The sequence below is a fragment of the Mesocricetus auratus genome, unplaced genomic scaffold, assembly GCF_017639785.1.
Source record: "Mesocricetus auratus isolate SY011 unplaced genomic scaffold, BCM_Maur_2.0 Super-Scaffold_100707, whole genome shotgun sequence".
NCBI lineage: Eukaryota > Metazoa > Chordata > Mammalia > Rodentia > Cricetidae > Mesocricetus > Mesocricetus auratus.
Window position 1 is genome coordinate 2,124,479 of NW_024429269.1, and position 20,266 is coordinate 2,144,744.

Below are 20,266 nucleotides of genomic sequence, written 5' to 3' on the forward strand. Positions count from 1 at the left end.
GTTCAAGAACCAAGAATCATAGTCCCTTTCCCCAAGATGGCATAAGCAGTAAACTATTGTGGGGAGGGCATTCTTTGCTGGAGCTGCCAACCAGCTGTTCAGGAAGCTCCAGTGATGCAGCTTTTGAGTTTTTTGGTCACACCGGGGCAGGCTTTAAGCTGTACAGCTGCCTTGGAGCTACTCATGCATCCGGAAGCAAGCCCGATGAAGTCACTGGTCCAGCAGCAGGTGTCCCTGGAGTCTGTGCCCTATCTGGGATGTTTGTCTCCTCAGGCCACCCAACAGTGGTGCCCAACTGTATAACCCACACAATAGCCATCTGGTGGGCCCAATGGATCTAGGATTGGACAGGTGGCCATGTGGCTCCTACACTCATCATGGGAACTCCGGGTCATGCAGATGATGTAGGCTAAGAGAACGCTGGGAGAGCTTGATATGCTCCTAAGGTGTTCGGAAAAACTCGTTCAGGGTTGGAGATCGCTCTGTGACTAAGAGCACTTGTCGTTCTGGGGGAATGGAGTTCAGACCCAGCACCCATATCAGACAACTGACGAGTACCTGCAACTCCAGCCTCAAGAGACCTAACACCCTCTTCTGGCCCCTGCAGGCACATACATACAAACACAAACACACAAATTAATCCTTAAAAATACCTTGAGGGGCTGAGAGACAACTCGGATGTTAAGAGCACTGGCTGCTCTTTCAGAGGTCCTGAGTTCAACTCCCAGAAACCACATGGCAGCTCACAACAATCTATAATGAGATCTGGTACCCTCTTCTGGTCTGCAGGCATACACGCAGACAGAATATTGTATACGTAATAAATAAATCCTTAAAAAATAAAAATAAATCTTGAGCTGGGTGCGGTTGTACACTAATCCCAGCACTTGGGGAGGCGGATGCAGGGACACCTCTTGTGAGGTCACCCTGGTCCACACAGCATGTTCCAGGTCAGCCAAGGCTAAACATGAGACCTGAGAGACACTGTCTCAAACAAATCCTAGCCCTGTCTCAATGCTAGCCAGTCAGAGACTTCTATTGTTCTGATATTGAACCAAAGACCATATTCTGTTGAAATTCCACCCTCCAGAAGCAAGAGGGAGCAAGGTAAAAACAGCCACTGCATACTCAAGGATGACCTAGGAAGGGGTTCTCATGTTCCCTGGTGTGAGAAGCTTCACTGTCAAGACTGAGTCCCAAAGACCCTCCAATGACACTGCAATGAGGAGCTGGGATGCTCTCCATTGCTATAGTCGAGGAGCAGGCAAGGCCCCTAAGACCCAGTCTTGTCAGGTTGCCATCATGAATATGGCCCTGTATGTACCAGATGGCATGTCTGAAGGGTACCAAGTTTCTCCCAGCAGGAATCTTGTAAGAGTCAGAAAACCGTGGTTATGAAGGCAGGGCCAGGCAATAGGCCCTCTGAACACAGCAATGGAGAAACTGACCCAGGTTTGGGTATGGAGCCACTTAGTGTGACCAAGAGGACATGGAAGGATCGTTCTTCTAGGAAGCGTACAGGATGAGTTCAACAGGGGAGACTGAACAGGTGTCACCTTTAGCAGCAATGAAGATAGGAAGGACAAGCGCCTGTCAACAGCACAGCTGCCCCACTCCTGAGCCAAAATACAGTCTTGTGTTGTATGTGCTTCAGGGCAATGCCCAAGATCTTGAAGATATGCAAGAAAGGGAAAATGAAAATGTGCTGGGCATCACTAAGACAGTACAAGGGGGCTGGAGAGACGGCTCAGCAGCTAAGAGCACTCACTGCTCTTCTAAGGAACCAAGTTCATCTCTCCCAGCACCCACACCACAGCTCACAACCACTTGCAACTAGCTCCAGGGGAACCTGATGCCCTCTGCTGGCCTCTACAGGCACTTGCACACAGACACACGCATATAAATACATAGAAAGTGTTAATGCTTATGTATCTGTATGGAGGTACCTGCACACATGCATGCAGGTACCAGGTGTCAGATCCACTAAAGCTGGAATTACAAGTGGTTGTGAGCCACTCAATATGGGTGCTGGAAACTGAATTCAGGCCCTGTGAAAGATCGAGTGCTCTTAATCATCAGCCATCATTCCAGGCCCTAAACAATTGTTTAAAGACAGTAAAAGACAACTCACTGAACAGGAGGAAAGTTTTTATAAGTAATTTATCTGACAGAGGAACTTATCTACAATGCATAACAAACTCATAAAGCTTCATAATTAAAGGACAGACAACCCAATGGGCAAAGGCTTTGAAGTCTCTTAAGTAGATACACAGAAAACACGAGAAAAGATGTTCCATTTTCAGCCATCAGGGATGGCAACTAAAGGCCAAATGAGGCAAACTCACCCTCACCAGGACAGCTAAGGTAGAGGGCAGACTGTGCTGGCAAGAATGTGTTACAACCCAGCCCTCGCCTGCTGCCGGTGAGGAGAAGATAGTACGGCTCTATTAGAAACAGTTTGGCAAGTCCTCAAAGGGTTTAATATAATTATCACACGACCTGGAAAACAGACTCCAAGGTATATGATAGAGAATTAAAAAAAAAAAAAGACATGTCCACTCAAAGCTTGCACACAAATTTCCATATAGCAGCCGTACTCATAATAGCTAAAAAAGCTGCAACAAGCCAAATGTCCACCAGCTAACAAACTAAACAATACATTCACTGCACACCATGAAATCTTACAATGGAAAGCATCAGGTCAGGTACAAGTTACAATAGGAAAAGCACTGAAAAAAACATTGTCAGTTGTGGGTCGAATAAAATTTTTCTAAAGGAGTCTAGATCACTAAAATTACCCTAATAAAAAAAAACAAAGTGAAAATAAAAAGCTCATTGTAACAATTAATTTCAGAGAAAGTTTCTTACATAGAAACTGAACGCACCACACCAAGGGCATTTCCTTTCATACCTACTTGGATCCCAAAGTGCCCAAGCATCTGCTGATGCTGTCCCTGCTCCCAGCCTGGCCTGCACTACAGTGTGTCTTCTGAGGCCCCACTTGTCAGACAAGCAACGCATATGACCCAATTATAGACAATTAGTGGGTGAGTGGCATGGTTTAAAACTTCAGGCTTATGTAATGAGGGGTGCAGGCTGAAAATGGGATGCCAGGTCCCAGGTCAGTAATGTGTCCCTGATTATGACAGTGCACTGGGAGGACAGTCTCCTTACAATACCCCTGGGGACCAGGTGGCTGGCAATGACTCCATCTACAGGCGTGACTGAGAAAGACAATGTGGAGGCACACACAAAGGAAGCTGGGGTGGAAGCTGGCAGAGGGCAGAACATGAACAAACGGGCTGAAGCCAATGAAGACAAGGGCAGAGAGGGCCAGGATGCTCCCATCCCCGAGGTCGGCAGGCTGCGATCTCCGGCCTGGGGGGGGGAAACAGAGAGAGAGACAGACAGAGACAGAGAGAGACAGAGAGACAGACACACACACACAGAGTGACAGAGGAGAGAGAGACAGAGAGACACACACACAGAGACAGAGAGAGGAGAGACAGACAGACAGACAGAGAGAGACATAGAGAGAGGAGAGAGACAGACAGAGACAGAGAGAGACAGAGAGAGACAGACAGAGACAGAGAGAGGGGGAGACAGAGACAAAGAGAGACATACACACAGAGAGGAGAGAGAGGAGAGGGAGGGAGGGGGAGAGGAAGGGGGAGAGAGAAAGAGAGGGGGAGAGAGAGCGTGCGAGCGCACAAAACCAGGTTTCTTTTTTTAAGTGTTCTAGAAGCTTTGGGCAGTTTCAAGGACACTCTCCAAGTGTAAACGCCCAATCAGGGTCAGCCCGTGGCACTCAGCATGAGGAGCCGAGCCCGGGCTCCTGTCCAGCCAGCACCAGCCGTCTCCTCACTGCACTGTCGCTTCGGCCTCTACGCCACTGACTTGAAACTGGTCAACCTCTAGCCACTGCCAAAAGCCTTAGAGCTGCCTTTCCTGTGACATTCACTAACTCCTGAGCTGTACTCCAGAGTATCCCACACCCTACAAAGTTCTGACAGAGCAGGCCAGGGCTTCCTTGTCCTAACCATCTCAGTCAGTGTTGGACAAACAGGGAACTCCTGGGCCTCAGACCAACTGCCAATAGCCATGCCATCCGGTTAGGCTGCCCAATGCCTCGCTTGTCCTACAGGGGGGAGGAAAGCCTGGGTGAAGGCTTTACCCACATAACTAATCCTGGGGCTTCCTGTGTGGCCTGACAAGGATCTCTGCCTGGGAACTATAAATGACAAACTGACTCAACATCTCTGATAGGCTGGCCTAATCATCTCTAAAAATAGTCACTCCTCTACTTAAAACACCCATTCTACAAGAAAACATCTTCACCAGCAACTCTAGAAGGACAAAGGAAATCAGAAAACCCACATCTCGAAGGTGCTGTGACTCTAAACAGTGCCAGGCTCACCAAGCATCTCCTGGATGGCTCTTAACTTTGGGGGGCAGAAAAGGAACCAAAAATAAAGACAGAGGCATAAAAGGATGTGGAGTTACAGAAAAGACAAGACAGGATACAGGATGCTATGTGAGTGTCAGTAGTGGGCTACCAAAAGACGTTGGGACAAAACAGGTCCCCAGCCCAGTGTCCAGCAGACTCTGGCAGCTCAGATGTCCAGCTCTTCCTTGATGGAGACACGCAGATGGCAGATACGCAGAGGCTCCGGGGGACCGTCACCCCGCGAGGCCCCCAGATAGAAGTAGGGCCTCACTTCCCCAAAGTGGGCATGGAAGGTATACAGGTGGCAGTGGCGCTCAGAGTCATAGAAGGACAGCTCACCCTCCTCACACTCCAGCTCCACACGCAGGCGGCGTGGCATGGCCTGGACCAGCGGGGCTGTGGCCGTGTCTGAAGTCATGCAGTGGTCCCCGTCCACACCCTGCGTGCGGCATAGGTACCAGAAGCCCGAACGAGTGTCGTGGTAGCAGCTATGTGAGTGGCCTTCGCCACCTACATCAGCCTGAGCCTGTGCCTGCGCGTGTGCCTGCACCCTCACCACACCCACTCGCCAGCTTGGCAGGCCGCCCACATCCACCTCCCAAGAGTGGGAGCCCTTCGAGAAAACCTGAGAACCCAGCAGGCAGGGTGCCGAGGAGAAGCGCTCTGGGTTCTCCACCTGCACACGGTAGCCATGGTTGATGACACTCGTGAGGTCATCAGCCACTTTGAGCCAGCCAGCAGCTGTATTGGGATCCAAGCTGAAGGGCACTGGAGACAGAGAAAGAAGAGAAAAGTCAGCAAATTGAACACCCTTCTTCCACCAGACTGGCTGAGGTCCCACCTGCCCCAGTGCATGCAGGGAAGTGCCCTGGGCTGCTGGGGTAGTACAGGGCAAACTTCACCCCCATCCCCCCAAAGGAATGTGTAAGCTCCAAGTCCCAGTATCTCAGGATGTTTAGGAATGGATTAGAGATACAGACACTAGGGAAAGAAATGTTATGTGACCAACCAAGGCATTTCTTGGCAATGAGTTTTTAGCCTCCAAAACTGTCAAAATAGACTTTGGTCTTTAAACCAATTTATGGTCCTCTGTCATGACTAACACAGGCAAGTGACTAGAAGTAAGAGGATCAAGCAACATTCCCCTGGGCCACAGCCATTTCTAGGCATGAAACCAGGGCATGCTGGCAGGAAAGAGTCAGAGTGACCTTGGGGGAGGTGTCCTAGACTTTTCTTCCACCATGAATGTTAGTTATGAACATAGAAAGGAGTGCTAGCCTCTCTGAAGTGTGGCAGAGGAAGGAAGACCAGGGCCTTGGGCATGCCTGGAAGGGACTGCAAGGAGAACAGCTGAGAAGCTTAGCCAGCTCTCTGCAGCACAGGATAGTCTCCATTTGGCTGGGGCACCTTGCTGCATGTCCTTACCAGATTCAACAGATCCAAGCATCTTCTTCCAAACACGGTACTGCAGGGAGTCCAGATACTTGCACGCATCCATAAGCAAGCCAGGCTGGAGAGGAGCTGGCTCCACAGTGCAAAAGAGCCTGGCAAAGGAAGGCTGGGCATTGGCTGGAGCTGGGGCCAGGCAGTCTACTACAAACAAGACAACAGGACTGCTTCCCTTGCTCACACCCAAGCTCTGTGGTCATCTGTCCCAAGGCAAACCTGGATTGAGCAAGGAGCCCGCTGGGCTGCTACAAGCCCTTAGCAGGAAGGCTCAAACAGCCAGTGTTGACTGGCCTTCACCGGAAAGCTTGCAGGGACTGGGAAATCATCACAGCCCAGAGTACTCACTCCCATCTTCAGAAGGGACACAACTCTTCCTTATCCATCCTGGGGAGCCCAACCAGCAGCCACCCACAACAGTGTATGCCAAGGCTCTCAGAGAAAGGAAGCCAGCCAAAAACTAGGCCTGCTGATAACTGAGAAACACAAGTCATGTGCTTGGTTCTGCAAATCCCTGTGGAAACTAGCGACCCTCTATGTTCCGAAACAACTCTGTCTCCATGCCAACCAGAACTGGAATGCCTTTAAAGAGCTCCCCTTGGCTGGTCTCTACCATTCCCTCTGGATCCCACCCAGCTGGATACAATAGCTGCCCGGCCCATCAACCATTGGACAGGCAGCTCTTGGCTTTCTGTCTGCCCACCCCCTCTCTCCATCAGGCTCCACAACTTACCGGCGCTTTCGGCTCTTGTGTTTCTGGGGGAGAAAAAGCAAAGACACAGAATAAGAAAATGCAGGAAATTTCTGAAGAGTTGCCAAGTGCCCAAACTCACACTTATGGATGAACAGATCTGGCTTAATTCAATGTCACACACCCCATGCAGACCTCATCTCAGATTCGATTTCACCCCTTGGAAGTCCCACGTGCCAGGATGAGGATGCAGCAGAGGGAGACCCTGCTCACTGTACATGAGGCCCAGGGCCAAACTTAGAGCTGATCCCAAAATTCACATGGAGTTTTAGCAAGTGCGGAATAGCAACTTGAAAAACAACCAAATTGGAGGACTCATCCCCACTCTCAAACTTGCTACACAAGCCACTGTGATGAAAGTGGTGGACTAACAGGGACAGAACGGACAGTCTACATACAAAGTCTCTCACTATGTCTGAGTTTCTACAGCGAACCAAGGTCATTTGATAGAGCTGTCTTCTCTGCAATGATGTGGGTACTACCAAACAGCAACAGACTCTGCCTTGTTGTCAGATTTTTAAAACAATTATCTTAAAATACGACTAAGATCTAAATATAGATAGAGCTAAGACTGAGAAAAGACACACTGGAGCATAAAAGAAACTCTCACAGCTAACAATGAAAAACCAAAGACAACCCTACAGAAACTGTAGAGCTGAGCATGGTGGACACACCTTTAGTCCCAGCACTCAGGAGGCAGAGGCAGGTGGATCTGAGTTAGAGGCCAACCTGGTCTACAGAGCAACTTCCAGGACAGCTACAACTACACAGAGGAACCCTGGGAAAATAAAAATAAGGGAGGGAGGGAAGAAGGAAGGGAAGGGAGGGAAGGGAGGGGAGGGAAAGGAAGGAAGGGAAGGAAGGAAACTGTAATGAAATTAAACAAGCATCTTAAGGAAGGGCTACCAATGACCAAGAGGCAGGTGAGTGAGAAGATGCCTGTTGTCATTAGTTATCTGGAGAATGCTCATTGCAAGCACAATGAGACAATACCTCATTCATAAGGAAGGCTATGGAAAGGAAGAAAGGGGCTAAGAGGTATAGAAACTTGACTCTTATACTCAGCTGATGGGAACACAAAATAGTATGACTACTTTGGAAAACTGCCTAGCAGCCCTTACATGGGTTAATTAGAATTATCAAATACCCATAAATCTGCTCTTGGGTACACACCCAGAAGTAAAAACATGCCCACACACATACATATTTGGAGTCCCATTCCTCATAAAAGCCAAAAGAAGTAACTCAAATGAGTTATCAATGGATGAATAGCAGGTAAAACACAGTGTACAAGGGAAATCATTTGTTCATCAAAAGGAAGAAAGTCCTGGTGGATGCATGAAGCTTCAAAACACACTTTTGTGACAGATGTACACAGGCATGTTTGTGTATATGAATTCCATTTATGTGAATACCCAGAACAGGCAAATCCATATAGAAAGACCAGTGGATTCCAGGGTCTGTGGGGCAGCTGAAGAACATGTCCTACTTGGGCATGACAAAATGTTCTAAAATAGACTGTCATAATGGCTACATTACTATGTAATCATTAAATCAGGTATATAAGCATATACCTCAGCTCCTGGCACTCTGGAGGCTGAGGGTCCTAGTATCACTTGACATAAGGAATTTAAAGCCAGCCTTGGCAACATAACAAGATCCTGTCTTAAAACAAATTAAAAAGTAAAAAAAGAAGCCAGGTGTGGTATCCCACAACTTTAATCCCAGCACACAGGAGGTAGGGGCAGAGGAACAGGTAGGCCAGCATGGTCTTTATAGCAAGCTCTTGGCCAGCTAGCTCTACATGGTGAGAATTCCTTCCTTCCTTCCTTCCTTCCTTCCTTCCGCCTCCCTCGTTCCCATGGTCACAAATCAAGTCACTTCTTATAGAGGTCTTTGTGCTCATAGATAAGCACTAGGGGAATCTGGAATGTTAAACATGCAGGGTTGTTCTTCAACCTTCTGTGGACGAGGCTAATAGCTAGGAGACTTTTGCACTACCTGTGTGATGGGAAATCACACCAGATGCTTATCCGCTTGTTTTCTCAGTCAACAGAATCATCTTTACAGGGAGGTGTCACATGTAGTCAATCTATAGAACCGTCTTTATGAAAGGTGTCACGTGTACTTTACAAAGAACTTGAATATAGTCACATTTGATTGTTGTTTAGCTTACTTCATCCTTTATTGTGTACACAGGATAAAGTTAATTATCACCAGGAAAGTTTCGAATTGTGTTATGTTTAAATATGCCTAAAATAGTTGGGGTCAGACTCCCAAGGTTTGAATCAACATCAGCTTATGGAACTATGTTCTTGCCTCCCACAACTACTCTGTTGGTTTGGTATTTGCAGAGACCCCCCCGCCCCCGCAACACACACACACACACACACACACACACACACACACACACACACACACACACACACACACAACTTCTACACCAAAACCACTCCTTCTGGAAACAGTGAGTACAGGGCAAGGTGACGACACATCCAATTTCCCAAGAAAGGTCAGTAAGGAACACAGCTTTGCTAACTATCAAGTAATTCCTGTTCTCTCCCAGGAGCATTCTGGGTACAGAGACGTGACTTACTGGGCTGGAAGCACAGAGACCACCCTGTCGCTAGTACTGGTTTATAAAGTAGCTTTCAAGTCACAGAAACTTCTCTGCAAGGAAGGACAAAACCAATAAAAGAAATAAAATGATTTTGGGTGTTTCTTGTTTTGTTTGAGACAGGGCTTCTCTGTGTAGCCTTGAAGCCTATCCTGGAATGGAACTCACTCTATAGGCTGGCCTCGAACTCAAAGACATTTGCCTGCTTCCGCCTCTCTAGTGCTGGGATTAAAGGTGTGTACCACCACCACCACCTGGCAAAAATGTTTTCAAAGGAAGAGAGAGAGAGAGAGAGAGAGAGAGAGAGAGAGAGAGAGAGAGAGAGAGAGAGAGAGAGAGAGTGTGTGTATATGTGTGTGTGTGTATCAGACACGGGTCAACCTCAGCTCATTTCACAGGTGCTATCTGCCTTGTTCTTGACATGATGTCTTTTACTGCCCTGGACCTCACCAAGCAGTCTAGGCTGGCTGCCCACAGAGCCTCAGGCATCCACCTGCCTCTACCTCCCCATCACTGGAATCCCCAGTGAGCTACCATGCTCAGCTGATTTTATTTGGTTCCAGGGGTCAACTTGGGTCCTCAGCCTGGAAACACTCTTTAACAACAGAGAAAGAAGGCAGAGGGAGATCTTGTCCCCATCCCGCTCCCCTCCCCCCAAAAAAAGAAACAGAGAAAGAGAAAGGGCTGAGCATGTGCCTCAGTAAGAGTACCTGTCATGCACAAAACCTAGGCTATGGAGCCATCACTGCAAAGGGATGGAAGGAGGTGGGGGTAGGAAAAGACAGGGGAGAAAAGAAAGAATACTAAGATAAACATAATCAGGGTCAGCTAAATGGCTCAGCAGGGCAAGGAGCTTGCTGCCAAGCATAAGGACTTATTTGATCTCTGGGACCCACAGTTAAAGAAGACTGACTGCCTAAGCAGCTCTCTGACTTTCCTACAGGCACTTTGCAATGTGTACCTATTGTGGCAGTTTGAATGACCCATAGGGAGTGGCACTATTAGAAGTGGCCTTGTTGGGCCTTTGAGGCCCTCCTGTGGTGTCAGATACTCAAATCCAGTCCAGTGGCTCACTTGCTCTTCCCACTCCTTTCTTCCTGCAGCTACTTCTCCAGCACCATGTCTGCGGCCATGCTTCCTGCCATTCTGACAATGAACCAAACCTCTAAAACTGTAAGCCAGCCCCAATTAAATATTTCCCTTCATAAGAGTTGCTGTGGTCATGGTGTCTCTTCACAGCAATAGAAACCCTAAGACACGTATCTACAATAAAAAAAATGTAACAAATGTTTTAAAATTTAAATTATGACACAATTTAAAACCCTATTTCATTTAGGGGGAGAGAGAAAGAAACCACCAGTCAACAAAAACGAAGCAAGATTTAGTAAAGAGTGGTGGCGGTAGAGGTGGCGGGAGGATATTTGGAGCTGCTGGCCGCTGAGCCTGGTCCTACCCTCAGTTCAGATCCCGAGCCTCTTACCATGAGGAAGGTCATGTCATCTTCCTTCATCTCCATCTGCAGACGCTCAATCTCTCGGGCCAGTGCCTCCGTCTGTTCTGCCAGCTGTTTCATCTTCTCCTCGGCCAGCAGGTGCTTCTTTCTGCTCTCTTCCTTCATGGCATCCAAGGTGGCCTGTTCCTCCACCCTCAGGAAATCTCGGAGCTTGTCAAACTCATCCCGGATGCGGCCTTCCAGCCAAGTCGTCTGCACCTGCAGCAGGGCAGGAAGAAGCCCTCAAGTTCAGGAGCCAGGGCTTGCGCTGCCCCTGGCTGGTGACTACTTTGAGCAAAGCCACTCAAGCTCTAGGTGTGACATGAGGACCCCTAGAGATAAAGACCAGCATACCTCTGTAGCTCCAGAGTTAGAGGAGGACATGAACAGCTGTTTGGTATAAGTAATTATTTTAATGACACCCACATGGAAGGACTGAGGACAAACGACACAGACCCTGAGAGCAAAAGCAAAGAAACACCTGCCAGTGGAATGAGGAAATGACCACGTAACACATCAACCCAAAGGCTCACAGAAAGAATATGATTGTGTAAAACATCACTTTGTTTTTGAGGCTCACAACGTAGAACAGGCTGTCCTTGAACTTACAGACATCCACCTGCCTCTGCCTCCTCAGTGCTGGGATTAAACATCTCATCTGAGGAAGTGCCTAGATCAGATGGGTTTGTGGGCACATCTATGGGCGTCTCTAGGCTGTTAATAATGTAGGAGGACCCATCCCACTATGAGTTAAATCTCCCTAAGCAGGTAGTCCTGAACTCTATAAGAACGGTAGCTTTAAGCTGGTCTGTTAAGTAAGCAAACAGCATCCTCCACAGTTCCCGCAGTACTTCCTCGGTACAGGGCAAGAAAGTCTTGAGGCCAGCAGAATCAGGGGGAAGGGCCACCAGTGGGCAGTCTAAGTACAAGAATAGCATAGCAGAAATGGTTTACCGTTCTGCTTAGAGAGCTAAGGCAGGTGAGAAGGCCAGGTGAGTCACAGCTGTGGGGTGGGGGAGTTTGACAGGCATAGTGCATTCTGAAGATGGGACAGCATAGCTGGTAAGTACATACAGGACTGGAAGGTATATCATATGATCTCTAAAGAATCCCAGGCCACCACTGGCTTGACTATGAGCTAGTGATATGTGACACCTATAGGAGTTATCTTTAACTCACAGTGAAGATGGCTTTTTGATGCAATTCTGTGGCTGCTGGCCTGACACGCCCTCGGTCAGTGTCAGAGTAGCCCCACTGGATATGGCATGAAGCCTCAGTGGAGGCCAATTCTGCATCAGCAAAGCCGGGGACTCATCTTCCCTCACCTCTCAATACTCCGAATGTTCCCTCCTGCATGGGCACTCACTCACCTCATTGTGCTTGGCAATGGCCTCATAGGTACGACGCAGGGCCCAAAAGGCCTTGGCTTTCTCTCGAAGCACGTGCTCCATGTTCTTACACTTGGCCTAATGTGGGGAAAACAGAGACACATTAGCACTAGAAGCCAGGCCGGGGAACTAACACACCTGTTCACAGCTGGAGTTCCGCTGCGAGTCCAACCACAAGCCAGAGAAGTCAATCTGCTCCAAAAGCTGTAGGCACAGCTGGAAGCTGTGTACAGCTCCAACCCTGAACTGCATGTGTCCCTCAGACCTCTAACCCAGCACCAAAGACCAATGGTGCAGACGGAAAGCAAGGCTCGGGGGTTCTGGTCAGCCAGCTCCAGCCTATGGCTGCTCCTAGAACCCCAGAACTGTGGAGATACCATCAAGACGGCTTGGTCACTGACTCTTTCTGGACTTATCTACAGCAAGTCTCAACAAGGTTGACAATATAAACAGTTCCAGTCACTTCTTCAAGAGGCAAAACACTCAAATGAGATCTCCCCTAAACACGCCTCCATACACCTTTCCTTTAATGGTGCTGGGACCACAGGAAATACCTTCATCAGCAAACTCATGCATTTTTCTGTTTCATTATCTGAGACAAGGCCTTACTCTAGAGCACAGGTTGGCTCACTATGTAGCCAAACTGTTCTCAAACTCATGGTGATCCTTCTGCCAAATGGTGAGATCATAGGCACAAGCAATCACACCCAACTAGTGCTTTGTACTTAACACATTTTAGGGTTGGAGAGATGGCTCAGAGGTTAAGAGCACTGGTTGCTCTTCCAGAGGTCCTGAGTTCAATTCCCAGCAACCACATAGGTGGCTCCCAACCATCTATAATGAGATCAAGTGGCCCTTTCTTGTGTGCAGGCTTACATGCAAGCAAAGCACTGTATACAAAATAAATTTTTAAAAAATCTTAAAATATATGGCATGCATGTGTCCACATGGTCTTGAAGGCTGAAGGGGTATGCTAGGTAGGTGTCCCACTCAATCACTCCCCACCATAATCTGTCATTTTTCTTGTTTTTGAGGTTGTAAAATTAACATCATTTCTCCCTTCTCTTTCCTCTCTGAACCCTCATTTGCTTTCAATTTCATAGCTTTTTAAAATTTTCATCACATGAGTATATATTCCTAAATACAATCTGCCCAGTCGGTAATATTGCTTGTGTATGTGTTTTTCATTGCAGAACATTTGGTATGGTGTGCTCTTCCCTAGGGAAGACTATGTCTTCCCCCTGTTTATGTTGCCTGTAGTTCTTTGTGTAGGGTTGAGGCTTAGTGGTCTTTCCCCCATCCATTTTGGAATGTCCATTGGTGTGAACACATGTGCTTGCTCAGCTCATGTTTAGGCAGTCATGTTGGTGAGACTTTATGGGTGTTGCTTCTGACATTACCAGGAGACACAGAAAACACCCTGATCACCTGGCTCTTCCTCAACGTCCCCTGAGCCTTGGTCCACCATAATCTTGAGATAAAGTCTCTCATTGAATCTAGAGCTAGGCCAATGTCCAGTGTCTTCAGCTTCCCCCACCCCCAACAGAGTAATCAGGTAATCATGTGATCATCATACTTTCATGTGGGTTCTGGGAATATGAACTTGAGCCAAGCACTCAGCAAGTACCCACTAACCCATCTCTCTAGCATCCTGCTTAATATTGAAAAATAAAACCACACACCAGTTTAAGGAAGGCACTTAACATTTACCTAATACCAACGCTTTCTCTTTAAAGATGTTTACTTTACAACTGTGGGTGTTTTGCCTGCATGTATGTCTGTGAATCACATGCGTGCCTGGTACCCAGAGGTCAGAGAGGATGTTAGATCCCTTGGAACTGGAGTTACAGACTGCTGTGAGATACCATGTAGGTGCTGGGAACCAAAACTCAGGCCCTCTGCAAGAGCAGCCAGTGGAACTGGAGTTAAAGACTGATCTGCCCCACGGCAGTAATAAAAAAGCTAATACATTGGCCTTTATTACTTCTACATGGCCGTGGCTCACATCTGTAATGAAAGCACTAGATCCCTGGAGTTCAAGAGCCTACACATGTAGCCGAATCAATGAGCTCCAGAACCAGTGAAAGGCCTGGTCTTAAAATGTAAAGGTAGAGAGAGATCAAGGAAAAGTTGTAACCTACCCCGCTCTGGCCACACACACACAAAAGAAAAGAGTACTCTATTCAAACCTGAGGACACTGTACCTGAGGACTTTCTAAGGTCCCCCTGAGCACTCGGGTTTTCTTGAGCTCTGACTACCAGCTATGACATGTTCTAAAATCTTGCCAACCCTTCTATCAGGTCCCACTGTGTTAGGACAAAATCCCAGCTCATTAACATCCCCCTCAGCGTCTTATGAATTGATCTGCCCAGCAGCAGTAATAAAAACACCAACACACACTGCCTTTATTACTCCTCCAGGGCTGTGGCCCACAAACAGAACAGAACAAGCAAAGACAAGAATCCTTCGTTTTGCGCAGTTTCAGAAGTGTTGGTTAGGTCCATCACAGGTGTGGAGGGTGACAGAGCAGAGAAAATGGATACAAGACACAGCTTTCCCAGGGACACCTCCCACAAACTGCCTTCCTCCAGCTGGGCCTCCTCCTAACTGACCACCCACCAAATGGGGCCATCAAATGATGAGCCTGTGAAAGGACTCGCTCACTAACAGGACTCGTTCTTGGAACACCTTCAGACACTCAAGGAGTTGTACTTTACTGTCACAGTCAAGATTAACCATCACACGGCTTCAGGGTTTCTGTGGACGTTAAGTTTTGTTAATACTTAAGAGGATCTAACAAAGTAAGAAAGTCCTCAAAGATTATTGCTGCTGGATTATCACATGGTAGCCAAAGGGATCTTTCTTCTAAGCACCCACCTCTGGGGGTTCCTGAGGGTACCCAGCAGGGCCATGCTTAGTCTAGCAGTCTCCCGACTCTTACCCTGTGGTGGGTCTTCCCATGCTGCTTGCTCCCTCAATCCACACTCATACCCAACCACACAGAACCATGCTCATCTACCAGCTGCCTCACCCACTCCTCTGAAATGTCAACTTCCAGAAACAGAGTGTTCTAGTTTGTTTTCTGTTGCCATGACGAGCAAAAGTAACAGGGAAGAGTTTATTCCAGTTTATACTTCCAGATCATACTCCATCACCACGAGATGTGAGGGCAGGAAATCAAGCAAAAATTAATGCAGAAATTGTGGAAATCATGCAAGTATGCTACTTTCTGAGTCACTCCAGGCCTCGTGCTGTTCAGTTTGCTTTCTTATACTACCTAGGCTCTCCCACACCCATCACCAATCTAGACAATCTCTCAGGCTGGCTGATCCCTCCCTTCTGGGCAATCCCTCAACTGAAATTCCCTCAGATGACCCTAGGCTGTGTCGAGATGAAATTAACTAGGACAGAGAGGTGGCCTTATGGACCTAAGCAGCCATAACACCTAGAACAGAGTGTGGCATACAAAGGGTCTTGGTGTTTATTTCACAAATTAATAAATGAATGAGCTGTAGTGCATCTGTCTGAGCACATAGCTTGTGCTCTCCTGGGGTCTTTCAGACTAGCCCTCTCCCTGCTCTTAGACTCACGTGGAGTACCTACTGGCCCTACATCACCATTCTAAAATGAAGGATAAGACTTGGGCCTCCTGGCTTCACCTGGAGTCTAATGCTCTCTCTCCTAGAACCTTCTACATGCTGTAACATCTGCTTACAAATATCTCCCCTAGCCTCCTTCACCTGGTTAATGCCTCCATATCCTTCAAATATATATTTGTGATAAGCTTCCTGAGAGTGGGAATATTAACACTGATCTCATCTCCTCAGGGTCCCTGAGACCTCCCAGTACAAGAACAAAAGAATGCCTCCAGGCCCATGTCCCTGCCCCTGTCCCCAGGCTCATGAGCCTTCTGTTGAGCCTTGATCCCCACCCATGCTAATCTGTACCTCTGCCAGCCCCAGGGAATTCAAATCAGACCCAAGTCTCCAGACTGCCTCCTTCAGCTATGCCAAAAGGGGATCTAGCATTTCTGCTGGTGGACATGCAAACAAGACTGCTATGGGCCACAGCTGAGCAAATGTGACTGGAGCAACGTGCCTGGGGATGGCATCGGCTTCCACTCTGTATAGAACTGCCATCAACCGTGCTGATTCTCAATAAAGGCATCTCACGAAGCGTGGAAAGGGTGTCTGAAGATCAGGCACGGTGGGCTCCTACAGTGTCCTCTTCACTGCCTTAGGCTTCCTGCCAACTAACCCGGGCCCTCCCAACAGTGGGTCTAACCCATGTGCTAGCCGCTGATGAAACAAACTTAGTTGTTTCAGTCCATCAGTTGCTATAAACAAATAAACGTTAAGACACTGCCAGAGTAATATGGACATTTCAGAAACCCCTTTAAAAACTAAGCTGAAACGTCAGTTATAAGTGCTTTGGAAAGGAATGGGGCGTGCATTTCTAAGCGATTAGGTCAAATGCTTTTGAAAATGTCTGACCTTATTTACTTAAAAAATGTTTTTTCTGTTTTAGAACAAAGACGTCTCACTGAGCGTAGCGTCATGGGCCTGTATCTCGGCCACTCACAAGGCTGAGGCAAGCAGAGAGCAAGTTCAAGGCCAGCCTGGCTAATTTAAGAGCTTGGCTCAAAACCAAAACTAGGCTGGGGGTGCAGCTGCGTGGTAAAGTACTTGCCTGGAATGCATAAGCCCGAGCTTCATCTCCTGCAGCACCGACACCCACCTTTCCCCAAGCTAGTTTTGCTGTCAGCTGCTCTTGGTTTAATTATAGCCACTGGAACTCCAGATATTTGGATGCTAAAACAGTAATCGGAGTTAGGCCAGCGCCACAGGCCTGGGGAAATCTCAAGACCTCAGGACCCGAGCGAGCTAGGGCCTAGCCTCCACTTCTAAACCGATAACACCAAGCCCGAATGTCTGAGGGTGGTACCATTCCGGCATTGTCCAGAGGTGGCTGGACGGGGAACAAGAAGGTGGCTGGGCCCGGGGAGGGGGGAGGGGAGGGACAGAGGGACAGTCCCGGGGTCCCAGGGTGGGCTGGCGCGATGCTCACCCGAAAGTCCTGGGCAGTGTCCTTGATGGGCTGCACGCGATGCTCCTGGTGCCGGGCGTCGGCCTGGCAGGCGCAGCACAGCAGCTCCTTGTCCTCCAGGCAGAAGAGCGTAAGCGGGGCGCGGTGAGCGCGGCAGGGGCGAGGGGATCGGCGACCGGTCCAGCGCGCGCCCTCGGCCTCCTCCCGCAGCAGGGTCTCCACCAGGTTGTTGAGCGTGTGGTTGGTGCGCAGCTCCCCGGGAGCCGCTCGTTCCTTGCACACCGGGCACGAGGGCGTCGTCTGCACCTCCCAGCAGCTGCTCACACACCGGCGGCAGAAGTTGTGGCCGCAGCGCAGCGTCACCGCGTCGTGGAACGGGTCGTAGCACACAGCGCACAGCAGCTCTTCTTTGAAGGAGCGCGAAGGCCCCGGGGACACGGAGGGGCCCGGCTCCATCGCAGCAGCCGCCGCCGCCGTCGATGTCAGCACCGAAGCCGCCTTCATGCTTAGGCCGCGGGCGTTGTCCCTGCTCCACAAAGCAGACAACGATGGAGGCTCTAATCTACTGCGAATGGGTTTTGAGGGAGCTGCCCCACCCACTTCCTGTCTGTGCGGGGTCTCCCGGAAGAGGTGTGGTCCGCGGTCTGGCCTGGCTCCCGGGCAAACCACGTAGTGCAGCGCCTAACCACACTGCGGGGCTTCCATTGGGGAATGGAAAGTGAAGCCGAGGGTCGCCATCCTTAAATAAATCCCAGAGTCTCAGACTCCCAAAATAGATGGAAGTGGACGTTCGTGTTTTACCTCCTTCCGGGTCCAAAGCAGTGGCTGGGGATGGTTTCTCAAAACGCTCACGTAGGTGGTTCACTGAGTTTGGTCGGGCTTACTGCATTCTCGAGGAAGCGCTGAGACCTGACAAACTGCGATCCCTGGCTTGTAGTTGGATAAATGAGTTCCGTACGTAAGATGGTGGTCTCCATGTAAAGGGCGCGTGACAGGAATAAATGTGGAAGCAGGCTCGTAGCATCAGGCAGACCTCCATTAAAGCCAGGACGAGAAAGTCGTGGTGAACATGCTTTAGTACTCTCAGCACTTGGGAGGCTGGAGCAGGCGGATAAAGAGCTCGAGGACAGTCTGGGTTACGAAGGGAATTTTTTTTTTTTTGGATTTTTGCCAAGAACGGCAGCTGCTTGTTCTCTAAAGCCGTTCCTGCTTCAGTGTGATTTTTTTGTAGCCTTCCGCTATGAACTGTCTATTCGCGGGATGAGCTGCCATTCCCGGCCTCTGAGTATAGACAGTGGTGGCCCCGCCCCATGTTTTGAGAACACAGACCGACAGCCTTTTTTTGACAGTCTTTTCAAGGGCGTTTCTAAACATCCTTGAGTAGCTGTGAGTGGTAGAAACAATGTCATCTCAGACCAAGGTTTGGCTGACTATTGTGAATTTGGGATTTCTCCTGTAGCGCGTTTCACACAGGAAACAGACTCAGGGAGGAATAATGATGGTGTTAATTCTCTGCTAGTGGTTGTGGTCCTTGCCGGGATCCTGGACTCAGTCACATGCAAGTAGGGTAAAGTGTCAGGTCCTTTATAGTCCTTCCTCATATCTTTCCACACTCTGCAATAGTCCTTACCTCCTGGGATTTGTCACCATTAATTTGCACTGTCTTCAGAGGGTGTCTGGTGTGAACCCATAATGTTCTGTAGTCAGCCAGTCACCCAAGAGCTAGTTGAAGTTTGCTCCATTCCTGTTCTGTTTCAGTGCTGGGATGGAACTCCGGGGGTTTAGGGTAGTGCACTTCACCAAAGACTACATTCTCCAGCCCTTGATTTGCGCAAACAAATTCTCATTTTCTATGGAATTTGTAATCCTTCCACCTTAACCTCTGAGTGCTGAGATTATATGTAAGAGTTTTGTTTCCCGGGAGCTTCCTGAATGCTAAGACTCCTGAGCCTATCTCAATCACCACCACCCCACCTACCCCACCCCCTCTCGGGGATGACGGGGACCTACACTTTTATATTCACAGAATGGCTGGTTCTCAAGCACACCTAAGTTTAAGAGCCACTGCTCCATAGCCATTCACCTACCAAGTTGTCAGAGGTTCAAAATTAACTTCAGAAGCAATACTTAAAACACCCAGAAATGTAGAGGCTAGAAAGCCCTGAACAAGCAACTCCCTGGAAAATCTTGTCTCATTTTCTTTCGATGATTTTGTTATTTTATTTATTTTGGGGCCAGGGGGCACACACATGCCACGGCATTTGTGCGAGTTAGGAGGACAGCTTGTGGAAGCTGGTTCTCTCCTTCCACTAGGAGGGCTCCAAGAATCAAACTCAGGTCTTTGGGCTTAGAGGCAAGTGCCTTTACCTGCTAGCCAACTCACTAGCCCTCATTTCTTTTTCTTTCTAATGACCCTAAAGATGCAGATTTTTAAATTTATTTTCTTAAGGCCTATGATGATTTATACATAAATGTAACGGGAAATTTTTTATCTTAATAACGTCAAACAATTTAAAAACTTTTAAAAAATTATTTTACTTCATGTGTATTGGTGTTTTGCTTCCTGTAGATCTGAGCACTGCTCGTGTGTCTCCTGCCCAGACGAGGGCATCAGATCCACTGGAACTAGAGTTACAGATGGTTGTGAGCCGTCATGTGTGTGCTGGGAATCTAACTCAGGTCATCTGGAAGAGCAGCCGGTAAGCAATCGTCTCAGCCCCCAAAACATTACCTGGGAACCAAAGGCAGTGGCCTCTCATCACCCTAGATGAGACTTAAACCCACGATCCCTGGCTTAGGAAGCCAGTGCTTTAACCGTTAGGCCCCGGGCAGAACAGCATTGTCACTCATCAAATTCTCTTCCCCATGAATGCTGGTGTGTGGACCATCTGGTCTTACTCTCTGTGACTTCCCCCACTCTGAGGAGATCCACAAATCAAAACAGAATCCAGAGTAATAATTGGAACTCATGATTTAGGCCTGAATTCACTGTTGACCAGGCTGGCCTGGAACTAGCAGATACCCACCTGTTTCTACCTGCCAAGAGCTGGGATTAAAAGCACCTCCACATCAAATAAC

At 48.5% G+C, this 20,266-nt stretch overlaps 1 protein-coding gene across 2 annotated transcripts; it reads right to left on the bottom strand.

Annotated features, from left to right (window-relative positions):
* Positions 1-3,604: 3,604 nt before the first annotated feature.
* Trim35 (tripartite motif containing 35) lies at positions 3,605-19,103 on the bottom strand. Of its 2 annotated transcripts, XM_005075242.4 has the most exons (6): positions 17,210-18,378; positions 12,124-12,219; positions 10,742-10,972; positions 6,627-6,649; positions 5,873-5,991; positions 3,605-5,215 (listed from the first exon to the last, which is right to left on the bottom strand). In XM_005075242.4, exons 1-6 carry the CDS (start codon positions 17,690-17,692, stop codon positions 4,614-4,616), a joined length of 1,554 nt encoding a protein of 517 aa, XP_005075299.1. In that variant the 5' UTR covers positions 17,693-18,378; the 3' UTR covers positions 3,605-4,613. The 2 variants fall into 2 exon arrangements, with proteins under 2 accessions (XP_005075299.1, XP_040596530.1); XM_040740596.1 differs by lacking the exons at positions 3,605-5,215; positions 6,627-6,649 and having other exon boundaries at positions 17,210-19,103.
* Positions 19,104-20,266: the final 1,163 nt, after the last annotated feature.